At 45.0% G+C, this 25417-nt stretch overlaps 1 protein-coding gene across 2 annotated transcripts in view; it reads left to right on the plus strand.

The window, feature by feature from the left end:
* Positions 1-25417, plus strand: part of DHX32 (DEAH-box helicase 32 (putative)) — a 55621-nt gene that overhangs the window by 13004 nt on the left and 17200 nt on the right. For both annotated transcript variants that reach the window (XM_059172863.1, XM_059172862.1), the window contains exons 2-4: positions 5963-6481; positions 16745-16938; positions 21336-21708. In XM_059172863.1, the coding sequence (XP_059028846.1) occupies positions 6200-6481; positions 16745-16938; positions 21336-21708 (849 nt within the window). In that variant the 5' untranslated portion in view covers positions 5963-6199. The remainder of the gene's footprint in view (positions 1-5962; positions 6482-16744; positions 16939-21335; positions 21709-25417) is intronic.

Raw genomic sequence — 25417 nt, forward strand, 5'->3', positions numbered from 1 at the left:
GCGCCCCGGTCCTGGCTGAGTAAGTAAACGGAAGACCAGCAGTGTAGGCATGAAGATGTTAGTCTTAAAAGTGGAAAATCCCCAAAGAACAGAAAGTGATTCAGTCATTAGCTCTGCAGCCTCTAATTACTGATTAAGCACCCACGATATTCGGGCTCAGACTGTGGCACATACCAAAGAGGGAATCGCTCCATTAACAGTCTAAGCAGAGACCAAAACCGTGAGGCGAGGTTAATAGGTAAGACAGGTAGTTGAGTGGTTCCCTGGTATGAAAGGACATTGCTTTGTCTCTATCAGTTATGGAAGGTCGGCCGCCCGGGGCAAGCGTGGTCCGTGCCTCCCAACAGATCTCAGGGAAGCTCTTGTGGTTTCTGCCCTGTAACTCTGCTGAAAGACAGGGTGAACTGTGGCTTGGGTGTCTTCTTCAAGGCCAACCAAGAACCTGTACAAATATTTCAGTTTGGGAATCTGGGAATTCCCCAGAAGTTCAGGCCAGAGCCTTTGGGAATGAAAGGGGACACAGAGTCACAGAAATCCCAAAGCATAGTGACAGTAGGTCATCACAAGCATCTTGGTATGAAGTAAAAGACCAGGGAAAGGAGAAGAACTGAGTCCTAAGGAGTTTGAGAAAACCTCGACACTGACACAGTGTAAGGCACACTTGGAAAAGTTGAGTAAAAATCTCTCTGAACTGCCAGCATCATCCACTCAACAGAGATTTCCTGAATGCGGAGTAGGGGCCAGGCTCTGTTGTAGACAGCAGTGAGCAGAAGAGACACAAATCCCTGCCTCATGGTGCTCGCCTTCTGGTGGAGGACACCAGCCAGAAGCAAGGTCAAGAGGTAAAATATATACTTTGTCGGCCCGTGGTGAGTGTCAAGGGGAAAGAACAAAGCAGGAAAAGAGGCTAGGAAGTGGGTCTGGGTTGTGGGGGGTGTGGGTCAAAGTGTAGACAGGGTGGCGATAAGCCCTCACTGGGTTGACTTTTTTTTTTTTTAAGATTTTATTTTTTTTTATTTGACAGAGAGAGACACAGCGAGAGAGGGAACACAAGCAGGGGGAGTGAGAGACGGAGAAGCAGGCTTCGGCGGAGCAGGGAGCCTGATGTGGGGCTCGATCCCAGGACCCTGGGATCATGGCCTGAGCTGAAGGCAGAGGCTAAGGCAGATGTCAGCCACCCCGACTGACATTTGATAAAAGCCTTTTGGAGGAAAGGGAGCTAGCCATTGGGACACCTGAGGCAAGGACATTTCAGACAGAGGAGCAGGCGTGAAGTCCCCTGCTGGGGTGTCCAAGGAACACCCCGGGGACCAGGCGGCTAGAAGTGTGAGGAGCAAGGGAGCGGTTGGAGATGAGGCCAGAGCCGCGCCAGGTCCAGAGCCTCCGAGCTTGCTGATCCTGTTAAGTGTTTGGGGTTTTCCCTGGAGTGAGGTGAGATGAGGACCAGTGGAGACTTGGGAGCAGGGGACACACAAGCTGACTGACAGGGTCCTTGCGACCGGGTTGAGAAGAGACTATGGCTAAGAGGAAATCAGAAGGCCAGGCAGGAGGCTGCTGCCATGACCCAGGGGACCAGCTGCTCCCAGTGGTGCTGAGTGTATTTTGAAAGTAGAGTTGACATCATCAATTCGTTTTCTGTTGCTCCTGTAATAAATCACCGCAGAGTGAGTGGTTATTTTTTCTTACAGTTGTGTAGGGTAGAAGTCCGTCCAGATCCCCACTGGGTTAAGATCGAAGATTGGCAGGCCTGTGTTCCTTTCCAGAGACTCGAGGAGAGAATCCATTTCCTTGTCTTTTCAGCTTTTAGAGGCCACCCACATCATTCCTTGGCTCACAGCCCTTCCTCCACCTTCAAAGCCAACAGCACTGCATCCCTGTGACTGTAACTGGGAATGGTTGTCTGATTTCAGGGCTCTTAAGATTAGGTTGGACTCACCAGGATAGTCTCCCTAGCCGGAGGGCTTTAACTTGGTGACCTTTTAGGCCCTTTTGGCCTTCAAAGTACACATTCCCAGGTTCCGGGGATGAAGACATGCAGGTCTCTGTAGGCTGTTATTCTGCCTACTACCATTGAAGGATCAGATGTGGGATTTGAGGGCAAGAAAAAAAAATCAAGAATAATTTCAATTTTTTTGGTCTGAGCAATTGAAAGGAAGGAAGTCATTGACGTGGGAGGACCAGGTTTGTGGCTTCAGGGTAAATATCAGGGGGTCAGTTTAGGACATGCTCAGTTTGAAGTGCCTGTTATATAGCCAGTTTGGACGTGATGAGTTAGTAGTAGAACACAGGAGACCAAGTTCAGGAGCGAGGTGGACAGCACACGCAGGTGGGAGCCCTCACGAAGATGGCATCAAAGCCGTGACACCGCAGGAGACCACACAGGCCCCTCCATCTCCGCAGAGTCCTCACGTCGTACATTTGAGAACTTGATAGGTGTGAAGAATGTATTTTTAGTAAACAACATGGAGAAAAATGCAGAAGAGGAACATTGAACAGCGAAACCTAATCCAGAGTTTCTCAGGACAAATTTCACGATCTTGGTTTACTTAATTCCTTGCAAACTTTACCTTTTCTGTGAACTGTGTTTCTAGAAGTAACTGCACCAGAACCGAGGATTGCAATGACTGAGACATAGCTCCCCTTACATCAACTTCTGATTCTTTCCTGTTGAGGTAGTTTCGTGTTACATTGGATCTGTATTGTTTTTCATAAATGCTTGTTTGAAAGTTGTGATAGACTCGCTTCAAAGGGCAGTCCTTCACATATTATGCAGTCTACAATTTATGTGTAAGAAAGCTTTGAAAAGGAGCAAGTAACAGTCTTTCAGATCCTTGTAGAGGAATGTAACTGATACTGCTAACAGAACAGTTTTTATTACATTTGGATTTGAGGGGCATGTCACCTACCGTATTTGCTTTCCCTCACTGGTACTACTAAGTTTGCCAAAGGCCAACCTTGGATCTCTTGTATGTATTTAATTACCTTTAAGAAAATCCTGATACGGGTCAGGCCAGTAGCCAAATAAATGCGGAAAGGCATTGTCTATCATGAAAACTCCACCGCTGCTCCCTCCAAATCTGGGCCTCAAACTACCAAGCAACAGAAAGTCCCTCTGAGTGGTGAACATAGATCGTCACAAACTTCATAGCGCTTGCTGAATTCAATAGAGAGCCCTTTGAGGGCTTAACCTTTACAAGTATTTCTGTCAAACAAGCTTAACTGGTTTCTAACATGCTGGGTAGGAAAGTGGGTCAGAAAAGCAGAGAAGGGCCCCACCAGGTAAGCACGCTGACCACAGGGTGCATGGGTATCGAATCCCTGCAGAAATGCGGGGCTTCAGACCAGTCTGGCCTTTGATCCCTGGACACTTCTGGGAAGTCTGAGGACATCGTTCTGTTTGGGAAACTGACGAAATGATGATCCTGAGTCACAAAGAGAAAGTTAGATTGCTTCAGTAGACAGAGGTCTGGTTATCTGTTGCTGCCAACACCAACACCCAGGAACGTAGTAGCTTCCAAAAGCCATGACCGTGGGTTCCCTTTCACGGTTCTCTGGGTTGACAGGGTGGCTGTGGGTGCTCTTTCGCTGGGGGTTGTATTGGCGGGGCCTGTGGTCATCTGGAGACTTGACCTGGCTACGACCATCTTCCGTGGCTTCCTCACGTGGCATGTGTGTGCTTTCTGCCAGTGGAAGCCCGGCTTAGGTCTCTTTCTGGTGACCTCTCCATGTGGCTTGGGCGTTTCCCAGAATGACAGCTGGCTTCAAGAGGGAGTGTTTCAGGCATGTGGATGCCTTAGAAGTGGTTCATCGTCACTTCACTGCATTCTTTTGATGGTAGTGATTCACAGGGCCAGCTCAGCAAAGGGGAGAGGAAGTAGACTCCACCTCTCAGGGGAGCAGTGGCAGAGCACTGGCGGCCATCTTTAATCCAGCAGAACAGAGAAGTAGGTGATGGAGCTGCACATTGTAGGTGTGGTGAGGGGGCCGGGTGACCCTTCCATCTCTGGAAACATGACTGCTCAGAAAACTCAAGTCTTTCTTGATGGTTCAAAGTAGTCGATACTTAATAAATAAGGTTTTACTTTAATTACAAGATTATTGACCTTCAGGGAGTATCATAAAACTAAGAGAAACATTTCAAGGATGTTTATTTGGTAAAAATAGTAACTGTGTTTTTTTAGGTAAAATGGTTCAGAAATAGTATCTAGGGCAATCATTGATCATAATAACAGCAATTTAATTTACATGTAGAATGAGAACCTCTAGAAGGGATTCTAATCAGAATAAAGGAAAAATTGAATGTAAAACCAAACGTTAACTTCTCTTAAGCAGTGGAATTTTCTGATTCTTAGATACTGTCTTAAAGTCACCTTGTTCTGTGATCCCAAGCCAGAGTGTTCCTTTGGAGCTGCTCTGTAGAGCTGGTCTCATCCGCAGGAACAACAAAGAGCTGTGACGTCCTTTCTTCCACCCCTCTGGTTATTAATTTCTCCCTTTGGCCTATTTGTGTGTGAGTTTGTAAAGTCTTGGTCCTGACCTAAGAGTATCTTTAATGTGTGTTATTAACCAAAGCCCTGAGGAGGCACCCAGCCATTGTTTCCTGAGTGTTTCGGTGTTTCCCTGGAGCCTGGCTTGAATAGTGAAGAAGCCTTTTATTTATTTATTTATTTATTTATTTATTTATTTATTTGATATTTTATTTATTTGTCAGAGAGAGAGAGAGAGCACGCAAGCACAGGCAGGCAGAGGCAGAAGCAGGCTCCCTGTCGAGAAAGGAGCCCTATGTGAGACTCAATCCCAGGACACTAGGATCATGACCTGAGCTGAAGGCAGCCACTTAACTGAGCCACCCAGGCATCCCGAAGAAGCCTTTTTTATTACCTGGGTGAGGAGCTAGCCTGGGAGCCCATTAGCCGTCTAAAGCAATAGTTGTGGTAAACGAGGTTCTGTAAAAAGAGTAATTTGACAATATCATGAGTTACAAATTATGGTTTGCTCTTTTTTCCTTGAGTTTCTCTGTATTTTTAGTTTTGACCTGGCTAATGTGAAAAGGGGTTTATTTCCAGCAATATTGATTGGATTTTAAAAAATCACTCAGGATTGAAAGATCACTTACCTGACATGTAGGGAATAAGTTACTGACCTCTTTTAAATTTGCCCTTGCTTGGGTAATTTCTTTTCTTCATTTAAAATATTTTCAGGGGGTGCCTGGGTGGCTTAGTGGGTTAAAGCCTCTGCCTTTGGCTCGGGTCATGATCCCAGGGTCCTGGGATCGAGCCCCGCATCAGGCTCTCTGCTCAGCAGAGAGCCTGCTTCCTCCTCTCTCTCTGCCTGCCTCTCTGCCTACTTGTGATCTGTCTGTCAAATAAATAAAATCTTAAAAAAAAAAAAAAAAAAAAAGACCTTATAACTCAAAGCTAGCTATAGCCTCAGAGGGAAGAAATAAATAAATAAATTCACTTCCCTCACCTGTCACTGTGGACTGGCATAAGCAAATCTAAATGAAGTTTTAAAAAATACTCTCCTTTAAGCTAGAGGATTTCTTAATTAAAACAAAATAGACTGTCTTGTAACCAGTGTTAGGGCAGGATGCACTGGGTCCTCACGGTGTCCCCCAGTAACAGAATCCAGTGTCTCTCTCATAGTGGGGCTAGAGACCACCTGCTAGAGCCTCACAGCCACCACATCCCCGGCTCACTGTCGGGGCCTGTGCTGGAGATCAGGCCTAGAGCACCAGGTGCAGTGTGCATCCGTCCCCAAGCCGGCCAGGAGAAGGCGGCAGCTGATTGCACCTGAAGAGCTAGCCTGGCTTCTCAAAGACGAAGCAGAAAGCACAGGCAGTAACCAGTTTGCAGAAAACACACACAAAAAACCAGTTAACGCTTTCGTTTTGAACGCCTGTACTTTTGCTTTTGGACATCTTGTTTGGGTACCTGATCTTTTTTTGTTTGTGTGTTTGTAGGGCGGTGTACGGACTGTCACTGAACGTGCAGAAGAGCATGAGCGGGCACCGTAGGTCACACAGCAGAGAGGCCCGCGTGCCGATGCGGGGAGCCCAGCTGGCTGAGACTCTGCACTGAAGTCTCGGATCGGGCCGTCCCAGCGAGCGACCGCAGACTCTCGGCCCAGTTCGCGGCACGCTGCCGTCGGAGCACAGCGCCCGGAGGATGCCGGCTGCTTAAGCTCGCCCTCGGACAAGATGGAAGAGGCAGAACTGGAATGCCCGGACTCCGCCTCAGAGAAACGCTATTTCCCCGAGTCCCTGGATTCCAGTGATGGGGATGAGGAGGGGATTTTGGCTTGTGAGGATTTGGAACTCAACCCTTTCGACGGATTGCCATATTCATCCCGTTATTACAAACTTCTAAAAGAGAGGGAAGATCTTCCAATATGGAAAGAAAAATACTCCTTTATGGAGAATCTGCTTCAGAATCAAATTGTGATCGTTTCAGGAGATGCTAAGTGTGGCAAGAGCTCTCAGGTGAGTAGCTGTTGGGAAACACCATTTGCTTGTTGCGTGAGGCATTGTACTTTTTCCTTACTTCAGTCCAATGTCGGAGCATAGCGTTCCGTTTTAATAATCTTATCTAAACCAAAAAAACAAAAGAGAGTGTTAACAATTCAAGCACAACAGTTAAATTACCTGGTTTTATTTATTAGCTGCTGATGACAGTTAATTACACCCGTGTGGATATCGTGTTTAGTGTACCAGTACATTTTTTCTAGACTAGTAGATAAAAACGCATTCAAATTATTTCATGGCTCATATTCCATTTGAAAAGATGTGATAGGTGTTATTTGCCTGCCACAGATTTGGGGACTAGTTGTCATGTTTATGTGCCCAGCAGTCTGACAGTGGAGGTGTTTGGTCATGCGTGCTTCTTGGCGAAGCTGGGTAAATTACAGAAATTCAACAGCACAGAAAAGTTTGATTTTCCAGACTGTAAGAAATAAGTGAGTGGGCAAATATCATCCTGGCCCAAGGTCCTACACTTTGGGGTCCAGTATGGAGGATAGAATGAGGGTCGATAGTTAAGGAAAACATATGGTCCAGGCTGTTCTGACACCTGAACTTCTAGATTTGATATTAGTAGTATCTATATTTTGCTTTTAAATTCCAACGCAAGCAGTATTTTGATTACAAAATTCATGTATGAATTCTTGGGATGTAAGAATTAGAATAGACCATAAAGATACTCTGACAGAACGCCTTCATTTCTCAGATGATGAAACTGGCCCAGAGGGATTTGATAATTTGTCTTACATCACACAACTTCCTGAGCTGCCAGTACAAGAATACTTTCTATTTTGCATTGCCACTTTTCAAGTTGTTTGTTACCTCTGAGGCTTACTTGTTCTAGCTTGAAGAGAGGAGAGATGGACAATAGGTGGTTTTTCTTTAACTTAGAGCTGCCCATGTGGAGTGTTTGCTATGAATTGTAATTGTTGCAGTGAGTTACTGTTACAACTAATGCTTTTGGTTTCTCAGCAAGAAGCTACTGTTGAAAACTGAATGGGTATAGCATTCCTTCTTTTCTGTGGACAAACAGCAAGTTAAAACATTATTTGAAATTGTTACTTTGCAATAATTTAGACTTAGGAAAAGTTGCAAAAGTAGGACAAAGATTTTCCATGTTTTCCAACCAACTTTCTTTTATTTTATTTTATTTATTTATTTGACAGAGAGAGATCACAAGTAGGTAGAGAGGCAGGCAGAGAGAGAGAGAGAGGGAAGCAGGCTCCCCGCTGAGCAGAGAGCCCGATGTGGGACTCGATCCCAGGACCCTGAGATCATGACCTGAGCTGAAGGCAGCGGCTTAACCCACTGAGCCACCCAGGCGCCCCCCAACCAACTTTCTTAAACGTTAATATTTTGCATGTGCTTTATTGTTCTCTCTTTCCACGCAAAGACATACAGACGTGCACAGTGTTTATCGTGAACCCTTTAAAAGTTAATGATACAATGCCCTTTGCCTCCAAATACTTCAAATATTTACTAAAAACAGGGCACAGCCACACTGTAATTATCAAAGTCAGGAATGTAGAATTGACATTTCCTGATTACCTAATGTACAGACATTCAATTTGATCACTTTTCCTACTAATGTCCTTGATAATACAAGTATTTTTCTGGTCTAGAACCCAATCCAAATTACATTGTGTGTAATTGCCACTTCTCTTTCCTCACCTCTCATCTGAAACAGCTGCTGTTTTTTTCTCGTCCTTCATGACCTTGACACTTCGGAAGAGTACTGCTAGGTGTTTGTACGACATCCCTCGGTTTGACCCTGTCTGACGTTTCCTTAGGATTAGATTCCAGTTAACGCATTTGTGGCAGGAAGACCGCGCAGGTGCTGTGGTGTCCGCTGCCTACTTGAAGAAATAAGACACTGTTTTTCTCAGAGGCTGTGTGTGTCCCTTCCCCATGCTCTACCCTCTTTCCTCCACAGAGTAACTTGTATTAATCATTTCTTGCTTTTCTTTATAGCTTTACCATGTGTTTTGGTTAAAAACGCTGTTATTTTAGTTAGTCAGTTTTTCACTATTAAATGAACATATTGTGTTCTTCTGAGACCAGCTTGTCTTGCACAGGTGTTACTGACAGTCAGACATAATAGTGACGCTCTAACTTGGGGCTCACCTGGGGGCCTTCCAAAACCCACTTGCTGCCCCCCAACTACCTGCCTCAGTTTTTAATCCAATAGGTGTGGAGAGGAGGGCTCGCCAGGGTTACAGACCCACGGGTGATGCTGATGGTGGTGGTCTGGAAACCATGGATAAGCCTGATGCTTTGCAGCTGGGCTTCCTTTGTTTTTCCTTTTGATGGCATCCCATTGTGTGAATATAGTTTATATATCCGTTCGCTTGGGGATGGGCCCTTGGGTTGCTTCCAGGGTTTGGCTATTCCAACAGTGCTGTGATGAGCACTTGGGTTGTCATTTCTTTTTTTTAAGTGGGCTCCAGGCTCAGCCTTGAGCCCAAAGCCAGGCTCAAGCTCACAACCCTGAGATCAAGATCCGAGCTGAAATTAAGACTCGGATGCTTAACCAACAGAGCTGCCTGGGTGCCCCATGATGAGCACTTTTGTAGAAGTCTCCTGTTGAATCTTTTCAAGAGTTTTTAAACAATGGAATAAAAAAAATCAGTATTTCACTTTTAAAAACATACAAAAAGATACGGGGAGGTACTTGGAGACTGTAAAGTGTGCTTCTCAACATGCATTTGCCTACTAGTTTTAGCATCCTTAGATCATTCTTTGACATGATTACGCTGGGGGTAACCAGACTGGTGATTTTCCTAATTCTGACGTTCCTTTTACATTTAATATTTGGAATTCTTCTGAAAAACCAAACTTCCTCTTTGTTATTTACCTGTTCATTTATTTCAATGTGGGCTCATGCATTCTTTCTTTATTCTACGGATTATAATCCATTATTAAGCCCATTTGTTTTGTTGCTCAGATTGTCCCTGATGTGGCCTGTGGGCACCCGTTCAGGATGATTCTGTGTCCCTCCGACGTGTCCCGTGGTTCCTGAGCTCGTCTTTGCTCTTTCCCCGTAAGACCTTAGAGGCTCTACCTGTGTCTCTGTTCCAGTCTTAGAAACAGCCATTTTTCTCAAGGAGCCCTGGTTCCTTTTAGTGGAGAATTGTACTTAGAAACCAAAATGGGGACACGAAGTGGCATTGCCATTGGCTTGTCATTGCTTCCAGGCCTTGTCAGCTAACATAGCAGGGAAGTAAATATTGGGGGGAGGGGTGCGGCTACCCCCACCAGCCGCCTCCCGACTCTGCTTCTCTGTCTCTGGCTCCTTCTGTTTCTCTCTCTTATGTATTTCTCTCTCTCTCTCTTTTTCTCTCTGTATATATATATATATATATATATATGTTTGTTTGTTTGTTTTTATTTTTCTGTCTGTGTCTTAAAAACCACAAATTCATGCTGATGCCTCTGGTTCCAGTTCCACACCACAGGGTTCATTCTTTGTGGCCGATTCCCATGTGTAACTCCCTTCTCTAACTGGGGGAAACCTGCCACTCATTATTCACAGTGGCTTGACTTGTTCAGTCTTAGAATACATGCTTATCATGTAGTTTCAGAATTGCTAACCCATGCTTTTGGTTAAAAAAAATAATAATAACATGTTCCCTGAGTTTTCTTTTAGAACTTGTGATCTTTTAGGGCAAGAATTATCATACATTTATAATATTTTATAACTGGCAGTGCTTTCTCCTGTCATCTTTGACTTCTCAACCATTTTCACAAATAATGCTTGTTTTCTGTTAGTTGGGAAGTCAGTATGTATCAACAGGGTGGCAGAAATCAAAATAGTCCTCAAATGATGGGAAAATGGGCCAGTTCTAAACTGATTTAAATATTGGGAGTGTTAGTTGTTTTCTCAATTCTGGAAACAACCTGGTTATTTTTTACAGAGCTTCCAGGACTGTCTTGTTCCTCAGAGTTCAAGCCTTTCAAACAAAAGTTCATCTTTAGACCCAAGCCTGCTAAAGAGGACCACAGACATTTCATAGGATCCTAAAAATTTAATCTCTCTTGGGTCCAGCTGGCATTTTGCGCCTGCCCTGGGGAAAATAGGACAACCTTTCATATATTTATAGAGGCTTTTCCTATGGCCTTTTTGGGGGGCAGCTTTATTAAAAAAAAAAAAAAAAAAAGCCTGAAAGAAAATGAAATATTTTTAGAGCTGTCTGTTTTATTTGCTTCTCCTTCTCTAGCTTTTGTCTGGAAATTTTCTAGGAGACAAGTGGGTTAGGGAGGTGGCTAAGTGCACTGCACTTGAGATCGCACCTAAAGTAAGAAGCTGTACGGTTTAGAACATCTGCACCCTGTTAACTGAGTAAAGTGCCGACCATGTTTCCTGCTGCTAGATTCTACCTTATTCACTTCGTGTCAATACATACAAATTAAGATAGCCAGGGCCGTGGGGCATGAAATTCAGAAGGGGCCCCACTCCTCCGTAATGTAGCCTGACCTAGGACTTCACCTGGGGTGGCCTCAGGAGCGTGCTCAGGCACAGGCACTTTGCAGGGTGTTTTTGTGGGGAGTCAGACCTTTGAGTGAATTGGGTCTTGAAAGTTCCTTTCAACCTTTGGATTCCATGATTCTGGCACTGGAATAAGAGTGAGAGTCCAGAGCCTCGGCACGGGCTGCAGCCTGGGTGGCTCAGTCAGTTAAGTGTCTGCCTTTGGCCCAGGTCATGACCTCAGGGTCTTGGGATCGAGCTCCCGTCAGACTCGCTGCTCAGCGAAGAGCCGCTTCTCCCCCTCCTTCCGCCTGGCCCCCCACTCATGCTCACTCGTTCACTCTCTCAAATAAATAAATCATTTTTTAAAAAAAAGAAAAAAATGGGTCGAAAGAGTTTGAAGCAATTGTAAGGTGAGTTCCAAATGAAAAATATTTGCAGTTGTGATTTCTAGGAGGGAGAGTTTCTAGACCAAACGTACAAATTCAGGGTTGTCTGTTGCCTAGACTCCCAGATAAAATGTCAGTAGGTTTATTTTTCTCCTGTGTCAAAAGAGCAGTTTCTGCTCTTCCCTAAGCAGCCCGAGGTGACCTCTGAAAATGGTTCACTGTCCGCTTGACCCAGAAAACCCTACGAAATCGTGCAAATCAAGAGGTTCAAATCTTTGCTTTCACTTGAAGAACACACATGAAGCTGCCCAGGCCGTCAAGGGTATGCAGATCTGATAAGCCACCAGGTTTCTGAAGGACGTCACTTTGTAGGAGCGGTGGTCCTTGCAGAGGTGGGAGTTGGTCGGTGCGCCCAGGCCAGACAGTGAGGCTGTGCACAGGGTTAGGGCCCCAGAAGAGTGTTGAATTTTTTACTGCATGTGCTTAAAAATGCAGAGTCATGCTGAACATAAGGGTTGAAATGTCAGTTCTCTGGTTGTTGAGCGCATTCAGGCAAACAGAGCCCCCCTGAGATGCAGGGCTCATGGTCGTGTCAACCCACAGATGAGCTCTCCCTGCCACACTGAGCGATCCTGCCCAAAGACGACTGGACTGTCCCTAAACCAGAAGAGGAGGTTGCACAGAAGAAAAAGCTATCCCTGAGGAAACTGAAGAAACAAAAACTTATGGCCTGGGAGTAAATTCTACTGAGAATCAATGAAAAATAAAAAATAATAAGCTGTTTCCTATTTTGGTCACCAGATTGTACAACTTTCGCTAAGTTTTGTTTTGTTTTAAGATTTTATTTATTTTTTTTTGACACAGAGCACAAGCAGAGGGAGCAGGAGAGGAAGAAGCAGCCTCCCTGCTGAGCAGGGAGCCTAATGCAGGGCTCTATCCCAGGACCCCGGGATCATGACCTAAACCTAAGGCAGATACTTAACCTACTGAGCCACCCAGGTGCCCTATTGCTAAGTTCTGAAGTGTTGTTTCAGGCACAAAATGGCTTAGAATTCAGTGTATCTCTCTGGGAAGAGTAAAGCCAAACGAATTAGGTATTTAAGCTCTCCAGGTTCTTGTAGTACCAACTTATAATACGTTCTGGATGCCAGGGGCAGGGGACCATCTTCTACGAGAAACTGTGGAGGGCAGATTGAATTCTCAAAAAGGCGCTTAACTCTTTGGCGAGAGGCTAAGGTATATTGGGACAAAGAAAAAGCTGCTCCCAGAGGAGACTCAGAATCAGGACACAAAAGGCCACGGTGTTTATCTTTGGCACCGAAAATGCGGGCATGCCCTGTGACACTGTAATCCTGGTCCCTGGAAATGACCAAATGTCCACATTTCTAGAAGTTGCTGAATCATGCTTTTTCCAGCTGATACTTTGCGTTTGTTAGGGTATCACACTTGACAATGGGCCTGAGCTGGCTTCGAGTGATTCGGGAGGTGCATAAAGCCGGAGGAACTGTACTGAGCGGGATGGATGAGTTCGTATTTCTTTTCTCGTGGCGTGTGCGTCGCTCACTGCTGCCGTCCGTGGGTAGCTGTTTCTGCAGGGCGGTGCGTCCCGGCCAGCCAGAGCCGCACTCAGCGGGCTCTCTGCGGGAATGCGCTGCGGCCTGTGCTCCGCTCGTCATTGGCTGTGTCAGCAGACATCCCCCCTTAAGCACCGCAGGCGCGTGGCCAGTCTTTCCCCGGTTACTTTAACAGATAAAATTTAGAAGAGCTCTTCCCACTTCTGAAGTAAATTTTTTTGCCTCGTAAGTGAAGTAATTTGCTCAGTTGGGGAAGGGGGCCGATGAGGACTACTGGATTATCACATTTATTGCACTGCCAGGCCTATATGATATTTATGCTGTTATAAATGCGGTGTAATAATCTAATCGTGCAGCATTTGTTTCTATGAGTAGATAGAAGAAAAGAAATGCAGGCCAAATCCCAATCAGTAGCTTGGGAACGTGGCCCGCAATTGTTTGAATCCCGTAGCATTCCAGACTTCAAAAGCCAGCCGTCCTGGATCGCAGGACAAAGACTGTGCGGAATATTCTCCGGTGCTGTAGGCAAACTGGGTGCCCTGATTTCAGCAGCAGCTCTACGTCTGTAAAGCGGTGCGGTGCTCATCACGGTGTTGTGTCCACACCGCTGTTAGGCTGGAAAGTGCGATTAGAAATGTTGGCGGCTGAGTCTCGAGACACCCGTTGCCACCTTCGTAGGAGGATGCTCAGAAGCACCTGGACACCTGCCGCGTGGCGGGCATCACGCTGGATGCGCGGCCGGAGGGTTTGGACCGGTTCGGGCTGGGCTGCCTCTGGCAGTAGGACTTGGACAAGGCACTCATGGAGAGTGTAGCCAACGTGCCTTCCAGAGATTTCCTCCGGCTCTGAAATCCCGTGACTCCTCTGCCCGCCTCCTCCCTCCTGCCTGCTTGTCAGCTGCTCTCAGGCTCGCTGCCCCTGGGCCTGCTCCCTGCACAGACCGGCCTGACACCTTCCTCACCGCCAGAGGCTTTCAAAGGTCGTCTCTCTCCCCTCCTAGCGCCTCACTTCCCACAAAAGCACCTTCTGCTGTTTAGCTTCATTCATTTAATTTTATTTTCCAATTTTCTATTCTTGATGGTGATACCGTGGCCCTACTATTAGTTAGAAATCGTAGAATCTTTGTTTCTTCTTAGGCATCTTACTCTGCTAGTGAGGACTGCCCATGCTGCCTTTGCAGTTAATGTCCCTTGGTTTTATTACTTCTAAGTTCTGAGTCCAAGCTTTTCCCTTTTCTTTCTTTATTATTATGATATCCTTAACCTTCCATCCACCCAAGTATTTATTATCCCCATTATGTGTCAGGTCCTCTGTTACGTATTGGGGAAACTATGAACCATACACATCCAGCGTAAGGACTCCCCAGTCTAGTGGGGAGACAAAAATTCAAACAAATCGTTTAATTTAATTCATTTATTTTTATTTCATTTTATTTTTATTTATTCATTTGAGAGAGATGCAGAGATAGAGATGGAGAGAGAAAGCACAAGCAGGGGGAGAGGCAGAGGGAGGGGGAGAAGCAGACTCCCCACTGAGCAGGGAACCTGACTCGGGGCTTGATCCCAAGAGTCCAGGGTCATGACCTGAGCCAAAGGCAGATGCTTAACCTCCTGAGCCACCCAGGTGCCCCTCAAACAGTTTTAATATAGTTTTCACAAGAATGATATTTAAAGTTTCAGCTAGACACCTAGAGAGTGGATCCTGATATGAAGGGAATCAGGTTAAAAAGGAAGGGTTTGGCAGGAATTAAAAAATTAGTTGCTAGGAAATGAGGGAGGCAGCAAATTTTATATGAAAAAATACAGGATTGTATACTCTAATATTGTATATTATTAGATATATATACAATATATATAATATATAGTATTAGAGTATACTCTAATATTAAATACTCAAAATATTTTTGAAAAGTATAAGGAATTTGTTCATCCATCAAATATTTATTGAGTAAAATTGCTTGAGATTATTTGGTGACTGAAATGGGTCTCTCATCTCCCAGAGCTCCTAGTCTAACAGGGTGGGCGGACCCCAGGAACAGAACAGCAGCTGCAAGAAGGGTGATTCATGTATGGCCACTGGCTAGTGCCCTGTGGGATCGCAGTAAGCCTTGTGGAGCAAATGTCCCAGGAGCTTAGACTTGAAGGGTGACTTATCCCCTCTACCCCTTTTACAGAGAAGAAACTGAAGCTTAGAGAGTTTGTGATTTACAAATAACAAAGTAGTTGGGGCACGTGGCTGGCTCAGTTAGAAGAGCATGCAACTTTTGATCAAGGGGTCATGAGTTCGAGCCCCACGTTGGGTGAAGAGATTACTAAACAAACAAATAAAAAATGTACTAGTAACAAGCCAGGCTACTGGAGGTCTGGACTTTGGTCCCTGGAGTGCCTTGTCGTTTCCTGCTGTGCCCTGATTCCACATTTCCTGGGTGCAGTACCCTAAACCTTCATCTTTCACAGAACAAAGTGGGTGCTGAATAAATTAATTGCTGATTAGTTTTCAACCTGTTAACAAGGCTGACACCTGTCTTAAGATGAAGGAACTACATTTGCACTATTAATCATTAGGGATTAGTATTTATAGCAGTAATGTTTTGGAGTTACGATTTCTGGTTGTGTTTATTCTTCAAATTACAGTGAGGATTAAAATCTAAGAGTTCTATGATGGGTTTACTAAATAGCAAATCTCTAATTAAACATGTTAAAACTTTTAAGTACCTTAGATCTATTTAAAAACCCTCTTGGGATGATTTATTTTAAAGACACATGTAACAGAGCATGGCTTACTGACACTGCCAGAACCTAGGGTTACAGCATACAGATGAAACAAGTACTTTCCACTCCCTCATTCTTGCACAAATAAACTTAACAAAGCCAATTGCTCTATAGTACATTTTCAGTAAAAGGATTTTTTAATATAAATGATTCAACAGCAGCCTTGGAATTGACTCTTTCCAAATATGGATGGATTGGTTGACTAGCTCAGTGAGCCTATTTTATATTGTGTTTAGATGATGAATACCGATGTGTTTTAGCTTCTGTTACCAGGGAAGTAAGTAGGCTTATCCAGTTATTTTGTTACAATCCTTTGGATTTAAATGTGCATGCTTTAATTTGGAGTCACTATGTTTCATTGAGAGGCTATTTAATATTTACATTGCTTAAAACATAGTAGTTGATACCAGAAGCCATATTTAGTTTTGGTTCTTACTTAAATTCAACTTAGTTAACATACAGCTCAACCAGAAGCAATATTTTTGATGGCGCTTTCTTGTAACCAGGAAGAAAATAACGGTCTGTAAATAAATTAGTCTTTTCAGAAACACAGCTGAGGTTAAAAATATTTTTTTAATTTTGCTTTTATTTTTATCTGCTTTTTTTTTTAATCTGGAGGAAGTTCAACTTTCACAGTCCCTGCTAACTCTTAAACTTTTTTTTTTTTTTTTTTAAGATTTTATTTATTTGTTTCTCACAGAGAAAGAGCGCAAGATGGGGGAGAGGCAGGCAGAGGGAAAGTAGGCTCCTGAGCAAGGAGCCAGATGCGGGACTCAATCCTAGGACGCTGGAATCATGACTTGAGCCGAAGGCAGACACTTAATGACTGAGCCACCCAGGTGTCCCCCTTAAACTTTTTAATAGGAATGACTCTGTGTGTAACACAGACTGCTCTGAGTTTCACTGAGTGAGAGATAGTGCAGCCCACTGGTGATATCACTGGTGGAGGAAAGATTTATAAGATGAACCCTTGTCTTTTGGTGGTTCTCTCCAAGGAAGCTGATCCTGTCTCATTCTTCCCCTGAAAGGTTCCTCAGTGGTGCGCCGAGTACTGCCTCTCCATCCACTACCAGCACGGGGGCGTGGTGTGCACACAGGTGCACAAGCCCACGGCGGTGCAGCTCGCCCTGCGCGTGGCAGATGAGATGGATGTGAACATTGGCCATGAAGTTGGCTACGTGATCCCCTTTGAAAACTGCTGCACCAGCGAAACCATCCTGAGGTGGGTTTGGGGGCTTGGGTCTGCTGTGCTTGAAGACGTTCAGCTTGTGTTCTATGATCGCACAAGAGGGTATTCTGGTGTTCTACGTCTTATAATGTGTCCTAGTGACTGGTCGCTTCGTCACCAGCCAAATGTGCGCTGGTGGTTTTCCTACACTGGCATCACCAGGAGTTTCTTCTTTAAACTTTTTCCGTGTCTCCCCATAATCCTCACGGAAAAATGACGACTTGTTAGGTTGGGCCCAAAGGCCATCAAGTTTGTGCTTCTCGAGCTTCTCCTCATGATGGGTCCATACAAGTTATGTGTGCGGCTGCCAAGTTGATACATGCATGTGGTTCTCCTGTGCCCTGTGCCCTCTGCTTGGAATGCCGATGCCTCTTCTGGACATGGCTGATTCCTTCTAGGCGTGTAAGACCCCATGCGAGGCTCACCTACTCCAGGAAGGCTTCCCTCACCCTCCTATGCTGTGCGTTAGAAATCACTCCACCGGGCCTCTTTAAAACTTGGCACCAACCTCCATCATGGCAGGTTCGATCAGTGTTTGTCTAACTCTGCTTTTCAGAGTCTTACAGGTTCCCAGGATCCTTCTCAATAACTACCACAGGTTGAGGGAAAAGGGCATCTTTTCTATCTCTGTTCTTAGCTTCACTGTGAGATGTCCTTTGCACAGAGGGTTCTAAGAGTTTAACATGCAGAGGCGAAGAGAAAAGAGAAACGTAATTTGAAAAAAGCAATGCTCTGGGCCAGTGATTCTCAGGAAGTTTTATATCATAGCTCACCTAGGAAATGGAATTATCTAACAGCACCTCAAAGAAATGGTCAAAGCTGCTTGGCCATCCCAAGGACTTTAGCTGCCCCAGGCACTACCTGACCACTCACTCAAGGGTTGAGGAGACAAGTGTCTTGGGAACAGTATGTATGCACATCTGTAATTCCTTTGTGTGACACACCACTGGGGAACCTCTGCTCTAGTGTAACATGGTTGGTATATATGGTGTGCTGTGATAAGGTGTGGTATGTGGTGTGATATGGTGTGGTATGGTGTGTGATGTGGTGTGGTGTGTGTGGTGTTGTATGGGGTGATGTGGTGTGATGTGGTATGGTGTGGTATGGTATAGTATGGTGTGTGGTGTGGTTTGGTATGGTATGGTATGGTATGAGGTGGTGTGGTTTGGTGTGGTATGGTGTGGTGTGGGGTGGTGTGGTGTGGTATGGTATGAGGTGGTGTGGTCTGGTGTGGTGTGGTGTATGGTGTGGTATGGGGCCATGTGGTGTGTGGTGTGGTATGGGGTGGTGTGGTGTGGTGTGGTATGGGGTGGTGTGGTGTGGTGTGGTACAGGGTGGTAGGTGCTGTCTCTTGCATCCTCATATCCCCAGGATCTGACATGCTTGTTTCAGAGAACATTCAACAAATTTGCTAGTGGAAGGAAGGAGTAGTGCCCGCTCCAAGCTAGCTGGAGAGCTTAGAGCCTCTCGTGGTAAAGTCTGGAGACTTTTCCCATTCAGAAAGGCCATGTGACTCATGGGGTCTGTATTAAGCTGCTTTCCCTCAAATGTTTACCTTCAAAAATGGAAGACACAGGTCTTTGGGTTAGCATTTAATCATAGGGAATCTTTCCATCAGCAACTATAGGACTTGAACTTCTTGAAGATATCTCACCTCCTGCTTTTATAGCCACAGTGTCCCTGAGTCATCAAATTAGTGTATATGCATAAATTCTATTATACAAATGATCTATGAGTGATACGGATGAACTAGGTAAGAACCTCCCTGTGAGAGTTGGAGAGGACAGGACATCTGACCCTTCATAGGAGTGAAGGATCCCAACGCTTGACAGATTCATTCTTTATCCTTTACATTTTGAAGTGGCCTTTCAAATGGTCATGGTATTAATTAAGGGACAGCTCTGACTATAGTCTGAAGTCAGTATAGGTATTTTTATATCTTTAATGCCATCTGGACTTTGGAAACCATTTGGCAGGAACTCTTGGATGTAGTCAGTTTTAAAATGCAGTATTTCAGTATTGCTAATTAATACAGATCAAGTGTATACACACACACACACACACACACACGCATACACATTATTTTTTAGAAAGCCACAGAGAAATAATTGTGGAAAAATCTAATAATGTTGTCAGAGTAGGTCGAAGACACATCTCTCGCTGGGACTTGGCTTCCATATGATTATTTTATGGGAACCCCACCACCACCACCACCACCACCACCCAGGTGTTCAATCATGACGGCCAAAGGAAGGGCTACAATTCATGTTGACATTGGTTTAGTTCTTATCTGCGCACTGCATTCGCTCTTTGTATGGACAACAGCTTTCTGCTGCGGGGTCACTGAGGCACAGGTACGCCTCTGGAGGCAGTGGGGCTGGGTGACCGGCCTTGGCCCCAGTGGTTCTGCTTCCTGCTGCCTTGGCTGGGGGCGGGGGCTGGCCCTCACACTATCTTTTGTGTCTGCACTTTGCCATTATTCTCGTTGCCAGGAGACTGTTCTTTCTTCTCCTGCCTGACAGCCCCCAGCCAGTGCAGAGTCAGCAGTGCCCTGATTTGTTGCTAACAGAGTCTGAGTCGCAGCAAAGAGGCTCAAACTAGTAAAAAGCCCCCTATGATGGAAGAAAGCAGCCCCCATCTCCCTCCCCGGATTCTGTGCTCTGAAGATGAGGCGCATGGCTAGGAGAGGAGTGTCCCCACCACTTGCTCCCCGGAGCCCTGCACAGGCCACCTGACCTCTGAGGGCTCAGGCTTCCTCGTCCATAAGATGAGGCTCTTATCCTGCCTGTTCACGGGGTTATTGTGGGGGCAACACGTGTGAGTACCTTGTACGTGTTAGCTAAATTTTGATAATCTAGGTAAATCAGAACCGGGTTCATTTTCTTAGAGATCTGTGCTAGCCATAATTTTTATAAAGCTCAGATTGAATAGCTATTTAAGTGAGACCCTTTAAAGTGACCTGTTGATTACGGAAGGCAGTGTTCTATACTGCCATTGTCCTTTCCATTTTCTCTGTAGCCCCTTAGTATCTCATTTATAACGCACATAATAGACCCTTAGTAAATATAATCTTTATGCCTAGTACCATTCATTTTGGATGTTGTATGTAACAACTTAGTTCTCCTATAAGCTTTTTCGTGGTCTTTTTTGAAACAGTGGATACTGTTTCAAAAAAAAAAAAAAAAAAATATATATATATATATATATATATATTACATACTTAAAACAGTCTTTCTGAACCAGGTGTCCAGACTTGTAGAAGTGATACATAAATTTCAAATAGAACACAGATTTTAAAAAAATGACTCCTGTTTTCATTCAAGGTCAAATTTAATTACATTTAATTTCAGAAAATATTAATAAAACTACCCTATATTCTATTTTTAGCTTTCTAAAATTCTGTTTTAGGGATTTGAAATATAAACTACATTTCCTGAAACCTTCACAATCTGTACTTTTTTTTTTAATAGTTATCAGGAGAGGCACTTTTTTTTTTTTTTAAGATTTTATTTATTAGGGGCGCCTGGGTGGCTCAGTGGGTTAAAGCTTCTGCCTTCGGCTCAGGTCGTGATCCCGGGGTCCTGGGATCGAGCCCCACATCGGGCTCTCTGCTCCGCGGGGAGCCTGCTTCCTCCTCTCTCTCTGCCTGCCTCTCTGCCTACCTGTGATCTCTGTCTGTTAAATAAATAAAATCTTTAAAAAAAAAAAAAAAAAAGATTTTATTTATTAATTTGACAGAGAGAGATCACAGTAGGAGAGAGGAAGGGAAGAGATCACAGAGAGAGGAAGGGAAGCAGGCCCCCTGCTGAGCAGAGAGCCCGATGTGGGACTCGATCCCAGGACCCTGAGATCATGACCTGAGCTGAAGGCAGCGGCTCAACCCACTGAGCCACCCAGGCGCCCCAGGAGAGGCACTTTTAAAAACACTGTACACATGATCTTATTAACACAAAGGTAGGAAATAGATCTCTGTGTTATGGAGAAAATTAGAGATATGTCTAGTTCTAGGATTAAGCCTTAGTATGGCCTTAGTGTTACATAATCACCTGAAGGCCCAGGCCTTGCCGAGTCCAGTGGAGCCACCATCTTCCTCTTTTTAATGAAGCCTTGAAATATTTCCATAACACACCACCTCCTCCTGGCAGAGAACATTTCTCCCTGTAAGATCAGTACTTAGATGAGTTTTTGCTGAGAAGGGAATAGATTTAATTTCTCATGTGAAGGAAGTAGCATAGATTTAAATAATCTGTTTTTAGACCAGAGTTTATAGTAACGTGTGATTCTCTCCCCCTAAATCCCCCGTTAGAGGGCGTGGCCAAGACGTCTGTGGTGTCATTTGGAATCTATGGGTTTTCCTAAGGGCCTCTGACGTTCCTCCCGCCTCTTCACAGGTATTGTACGGATGACATGTTGCAGAGAGAGATGATGTCCAGCCCTTTTTTGGGCAGCTACGGAGTCATCATCTTGGACGACGTCCACGAAAGAAGCATTGCCACCGACGTGTTGCTCGGTCTTCTGAAGGATGTCTTACTGGCGCGGCCAGAGCTGAAGCTCATCATTAACTCCTCCCCGCACCTGGTCAGCAAACTCAGCTCTTACTACGGCAACGTGCCTCTCGTAGAAGTGAGAAAGCAGCACCCTGTGGAGGTTGTGCACCTGAGCGGCGCTCAGAAGGAGTCTTTTGAGTCTATTTTACGCCTTATCTTTGAAATTCACCAGTCCGGCGAGAAGGGGGACATTGTGGTCTTTCTGGCCTGTGAACAAGTAAGTCATATTCTGGACTCGTGGAGTCATCAGGTTCCCTAGGGGGAACCTTTTAAGCTCATTGGGAAACTTTTAATAATTAACATGCAGGTGTCTGTTTGCTGACTCACTGTTTAAATATTTGGTTCCAACACACCCTTTTGCTTTTAAGTTCTTGGGAAGCCATGTGGCATGGCAAATAAGACGGGTTCCGGGTGGAGGACACGGGAGGGCTTCTGAAATCGCAAGCCGTGAGAGCAGGGGACAGGGGAAGCGCTCGGGACTCCACAGCAGGGGGTCTCCAGAGCCCTGGGGCCGGCTCTCAGCTGTGCCTGAGTTCTCTGATGGTCTCGGAGAGAAGATGCTCGCTGACTCCTGCCACGCTCTCGGCTGCCTCCCACCTGACCAGGAGCATTTGCTACAGAGGAGGACTGTCCCCTAAGCACTTGACCTAGGGCGAAGGAACAAAAAAAGTTCCCACAGATGGTCCTACAGCGGTCGGTGGGGTGTGAGGCAGAAAGGCATCATTTATAGGACAACCAGAAGACTTTCTCCCTGCCCTGGGGCTCCTCTTCTGTAAGATGAATGAGAAGAATCTGACTGGATTCTAGAAGATGCGTTTTTAGGAGAACAGTGGGAAATGTATAACTGAGCATATGCTACTGCTTTTACATCCTCAACGTGCCCTTTGAAGTTGCATTGGATTTTGTTTTTAATTGCAGCTACTCAGTGGCCCTACTTCCCCTCTAGTACTCTGTTGGCCCAATCTGGAAGCTTCCAGAATCTCAAGAATTATACCTTTCTTCTTAGAGACTAATTTCCTGGCCTTTTTTTCCTACTCATCATCTTACTCAGTAGAAGTACCAGTTTTTAGTAGACCATGACCCAAATATGTAGTGATTCCAGTGACTAAGCAGAAACCAAAACGGAAATTGTTTGATACTGGCTCAGCCACCAGCTGAACAAAGACAAGGATCTCAGCTGTCCGTCAGAGTCTTAAGTTTCACTTGCTTTCAGAAATACTTACAGAAGTATTTATTCTGTCTTACGTTCAGAGCATAAAGGATGACTAACCCTCCTAGCTTCAGGAACTTTAGACGGATTTTACCTGCTTCCACAAAGTAATTTAGAATCTCAAATATATGATAACTACAGCATGTTTCTCCATTTTTCATGTAGAAAGTTTCTTTAGTAGGAGATCTTCTGCCTACTACAGTGATTTATTCTATTATCATTTCCTAATCCTGCATGATTCAAGATAGTTGAGAAAGTCCTGAGAAAAGTAAAAAAATGTTCAGCAGCGAGGAGAAGGGAAGCAAATGAAGGGAAGAATGGCAGAATTAGTGTGAAAGTCAGTCACCTGGTGAGAAAAGACATATCGTTGGGGGGAGGAGGGGCGTATAATTAAGACTGATGGAATGAGTAGTCCTCCTTCAAGTCAGAGTAAGCAAAAATTCCCAAGTGGATTTTTTTTAAGACTTTATTTTTAGGGGGGGTGGGAAGAGCAGAGGGAGCTCAGCAGACTCCGTGCTGAGCGCAGAGCCTGACACGGGGCTCCATCCCGTGACCTGAGCCGAAATCAAGAGGTGGTGCTTAACTGACTGAGCCACCCAGGAGCCTCCAAAATGGATTTTTGAAAAATAAAGTTCCTAACAGAGTTGGGGATAGTGGATGGTCTTAAGAAAGGTATTTGATTCTTACAAGTTTAATATAAGCTATAATTAATGGCATGGTGACTTTAAATGTCAGACCTTAGGAGATGCATCTTGACCCAGGCTGGTAGTAGAACTCAGGGCTTACAAAGTCATGTAATCTTTCTTGAAGTTGGACCTGAAGGACATTTCCTGTTAAGACACCGTAGTCTTGTAGTGTCTGCAACTCTGGCAAGTGATGGTGTGATGAAGGCTGTGGGCCGGAATTTGTGATTCCAAGCTCTGAGAATGAGGCCGTGATGTTGGGCAGGGGGTGGGCTGCACGTCTGACCTGGGTCCGGGGATCTCTGAGGGAGGCCCCCCTCTGGCTTCCGCTTTCCTCACAGTTGAGCTCTGAACCCCGCAGCTGGAGTCTGCTTCTCCCTGCATCCCCCCAGCAAACTGCACACACAGTTCATCTCCTGACGGACATTACTCTTTTCTTCTTTACCACTTACATCAGCATTTCCTTAAAATATTCCTCTCCCGGGTGCCTAGGTGTCTCAGTCTGTTAAGCATCTGGCTTCTGATTTCTCCTTAGGTCATGATCTCAGGGTCACGGGATGTCGGGCTCTGTGCAGTGTGGAGTCTGCTGGAAGTTCTCCCTCTCCCTCTGCCTCTGCCTTCCACGACAACCCTGCTTGTGCACACACGCGCTCTTTCTCTTAAAAAAAAAAAAAAAAAAAAAAAAAAAGGAAAAAGAAGAAGAAAAGATACTCCTTTCCTGTGATCTTGCAATCTGTCTCTTTGAAAGCCTCACCCCGCTCTGAAATCCATGTTGACAGCCACTGATCATTTTCCTCCCACATTATTTGAAGCTTTCTTAATTTCCATAAAAAATTTTCAAGTCTGCCATGGCAGTTAAATGTCCTAGGAATGTAGGCAGTTAAGTACATGACCAGAAACGTGCTGCTTGTCATTTTTTAGGTTAAGAGCTACACTTATAATTGCAGAAATGTTCTCCACTGTTTCGGGTTGGTGAGCACCGGGTACCTCCCTCGGAGCTGTGAGCACCGGCCCAGCCGCCCCCCACCCTGGACTGAATCCATCCTCACGGCCACCTGCTGCCCCAAGTCTTCACACATAATGGACTTTGAGCCCTCAGTGTTTCTGGTTCCTCATCACTTAACTTTTAACCTGAAAAAGTGAAATAACGTTATGTAGAGAACGAAGTTGAGATTTATGGTCCCATCAGCCCAATTATGGTGCCCTTCTAAATTGTTCCAGAAAGGCACTGTGAGGTTGAAGGTTTTCTGCAAAGTGCTCTGTACAGTTTCAGGCCTTCCGTTTGGGGCCTGGGGATCTCCTTTCAGTGCATCTTGTGCTTTCCATGGCTTTGCAGGGGATTCTAGGAAGGCCCCACATAGATCAGCACACTGTACCCATTGGATAAGATGGAAATGCATAAACGGTTGGAAGAACCAGATAAGTATGTTGAGCTTTTTTTTTTTTTTTTTTTTTTTCCAAATTCTGAAGGCTATGGTCTCAGAGCCCCGTGTCAGCTGAGCCCGAGGAGTCTAAACCACACACTGCAATCAGGTTCTGTTTTGCTCCACTTTTTTCCTTTTGAAGATTTCTTTTATGCCTTTTTCTACAAAACTCAACCTAAGAATCCACCTATAACCAAGAAAATCTAGCAACTAGAAGCAAATTAAAAATGAGTGGCCCAAATTACCTTTTAAATGGTATTCTAAGAGAATAAGAGAAACATCTGGGTGTGATTTGAAGGTTTATTTTGAAAAATAATTGGTCACAAGAGGGCTGCTGGAATCCATCTCCTTTTCCAACTCCAGTAGCCCCTGTAGGCAGCCTACTCGAGGGGGTCATCCGGGAGGAACAGGGGATGTCCTGGGGAGGCAACTGGTGGCCAGTGGCAGGGACACACAGCCCACTTTCCTGCTTTCCCTGTAATTTCCTACAGGCTGTTAATCACATATGTTGAGGACATGATCAGAATTATAAGTTTGTTCCGATTGTCCTAATTGGCAAGTTTTCATTATGATCAGTAGTTACACTCTTTGCTTGGTAGACCTCTGCCC

Source organism: Mustela lutreola, chromosome 4, assembly GCF_030435805.1.
Source record: "Mustela lutreola isolate mMusLut2 chromosome 4, mMusLut2.pri, whole genome shotgun sequence".
NCBI classification, from domain to species: Eukaryota; Metazoa; Chordata; class Mammalia; order Carnivora; family Mustelidae; genus Mustela; species Mustela lutreola.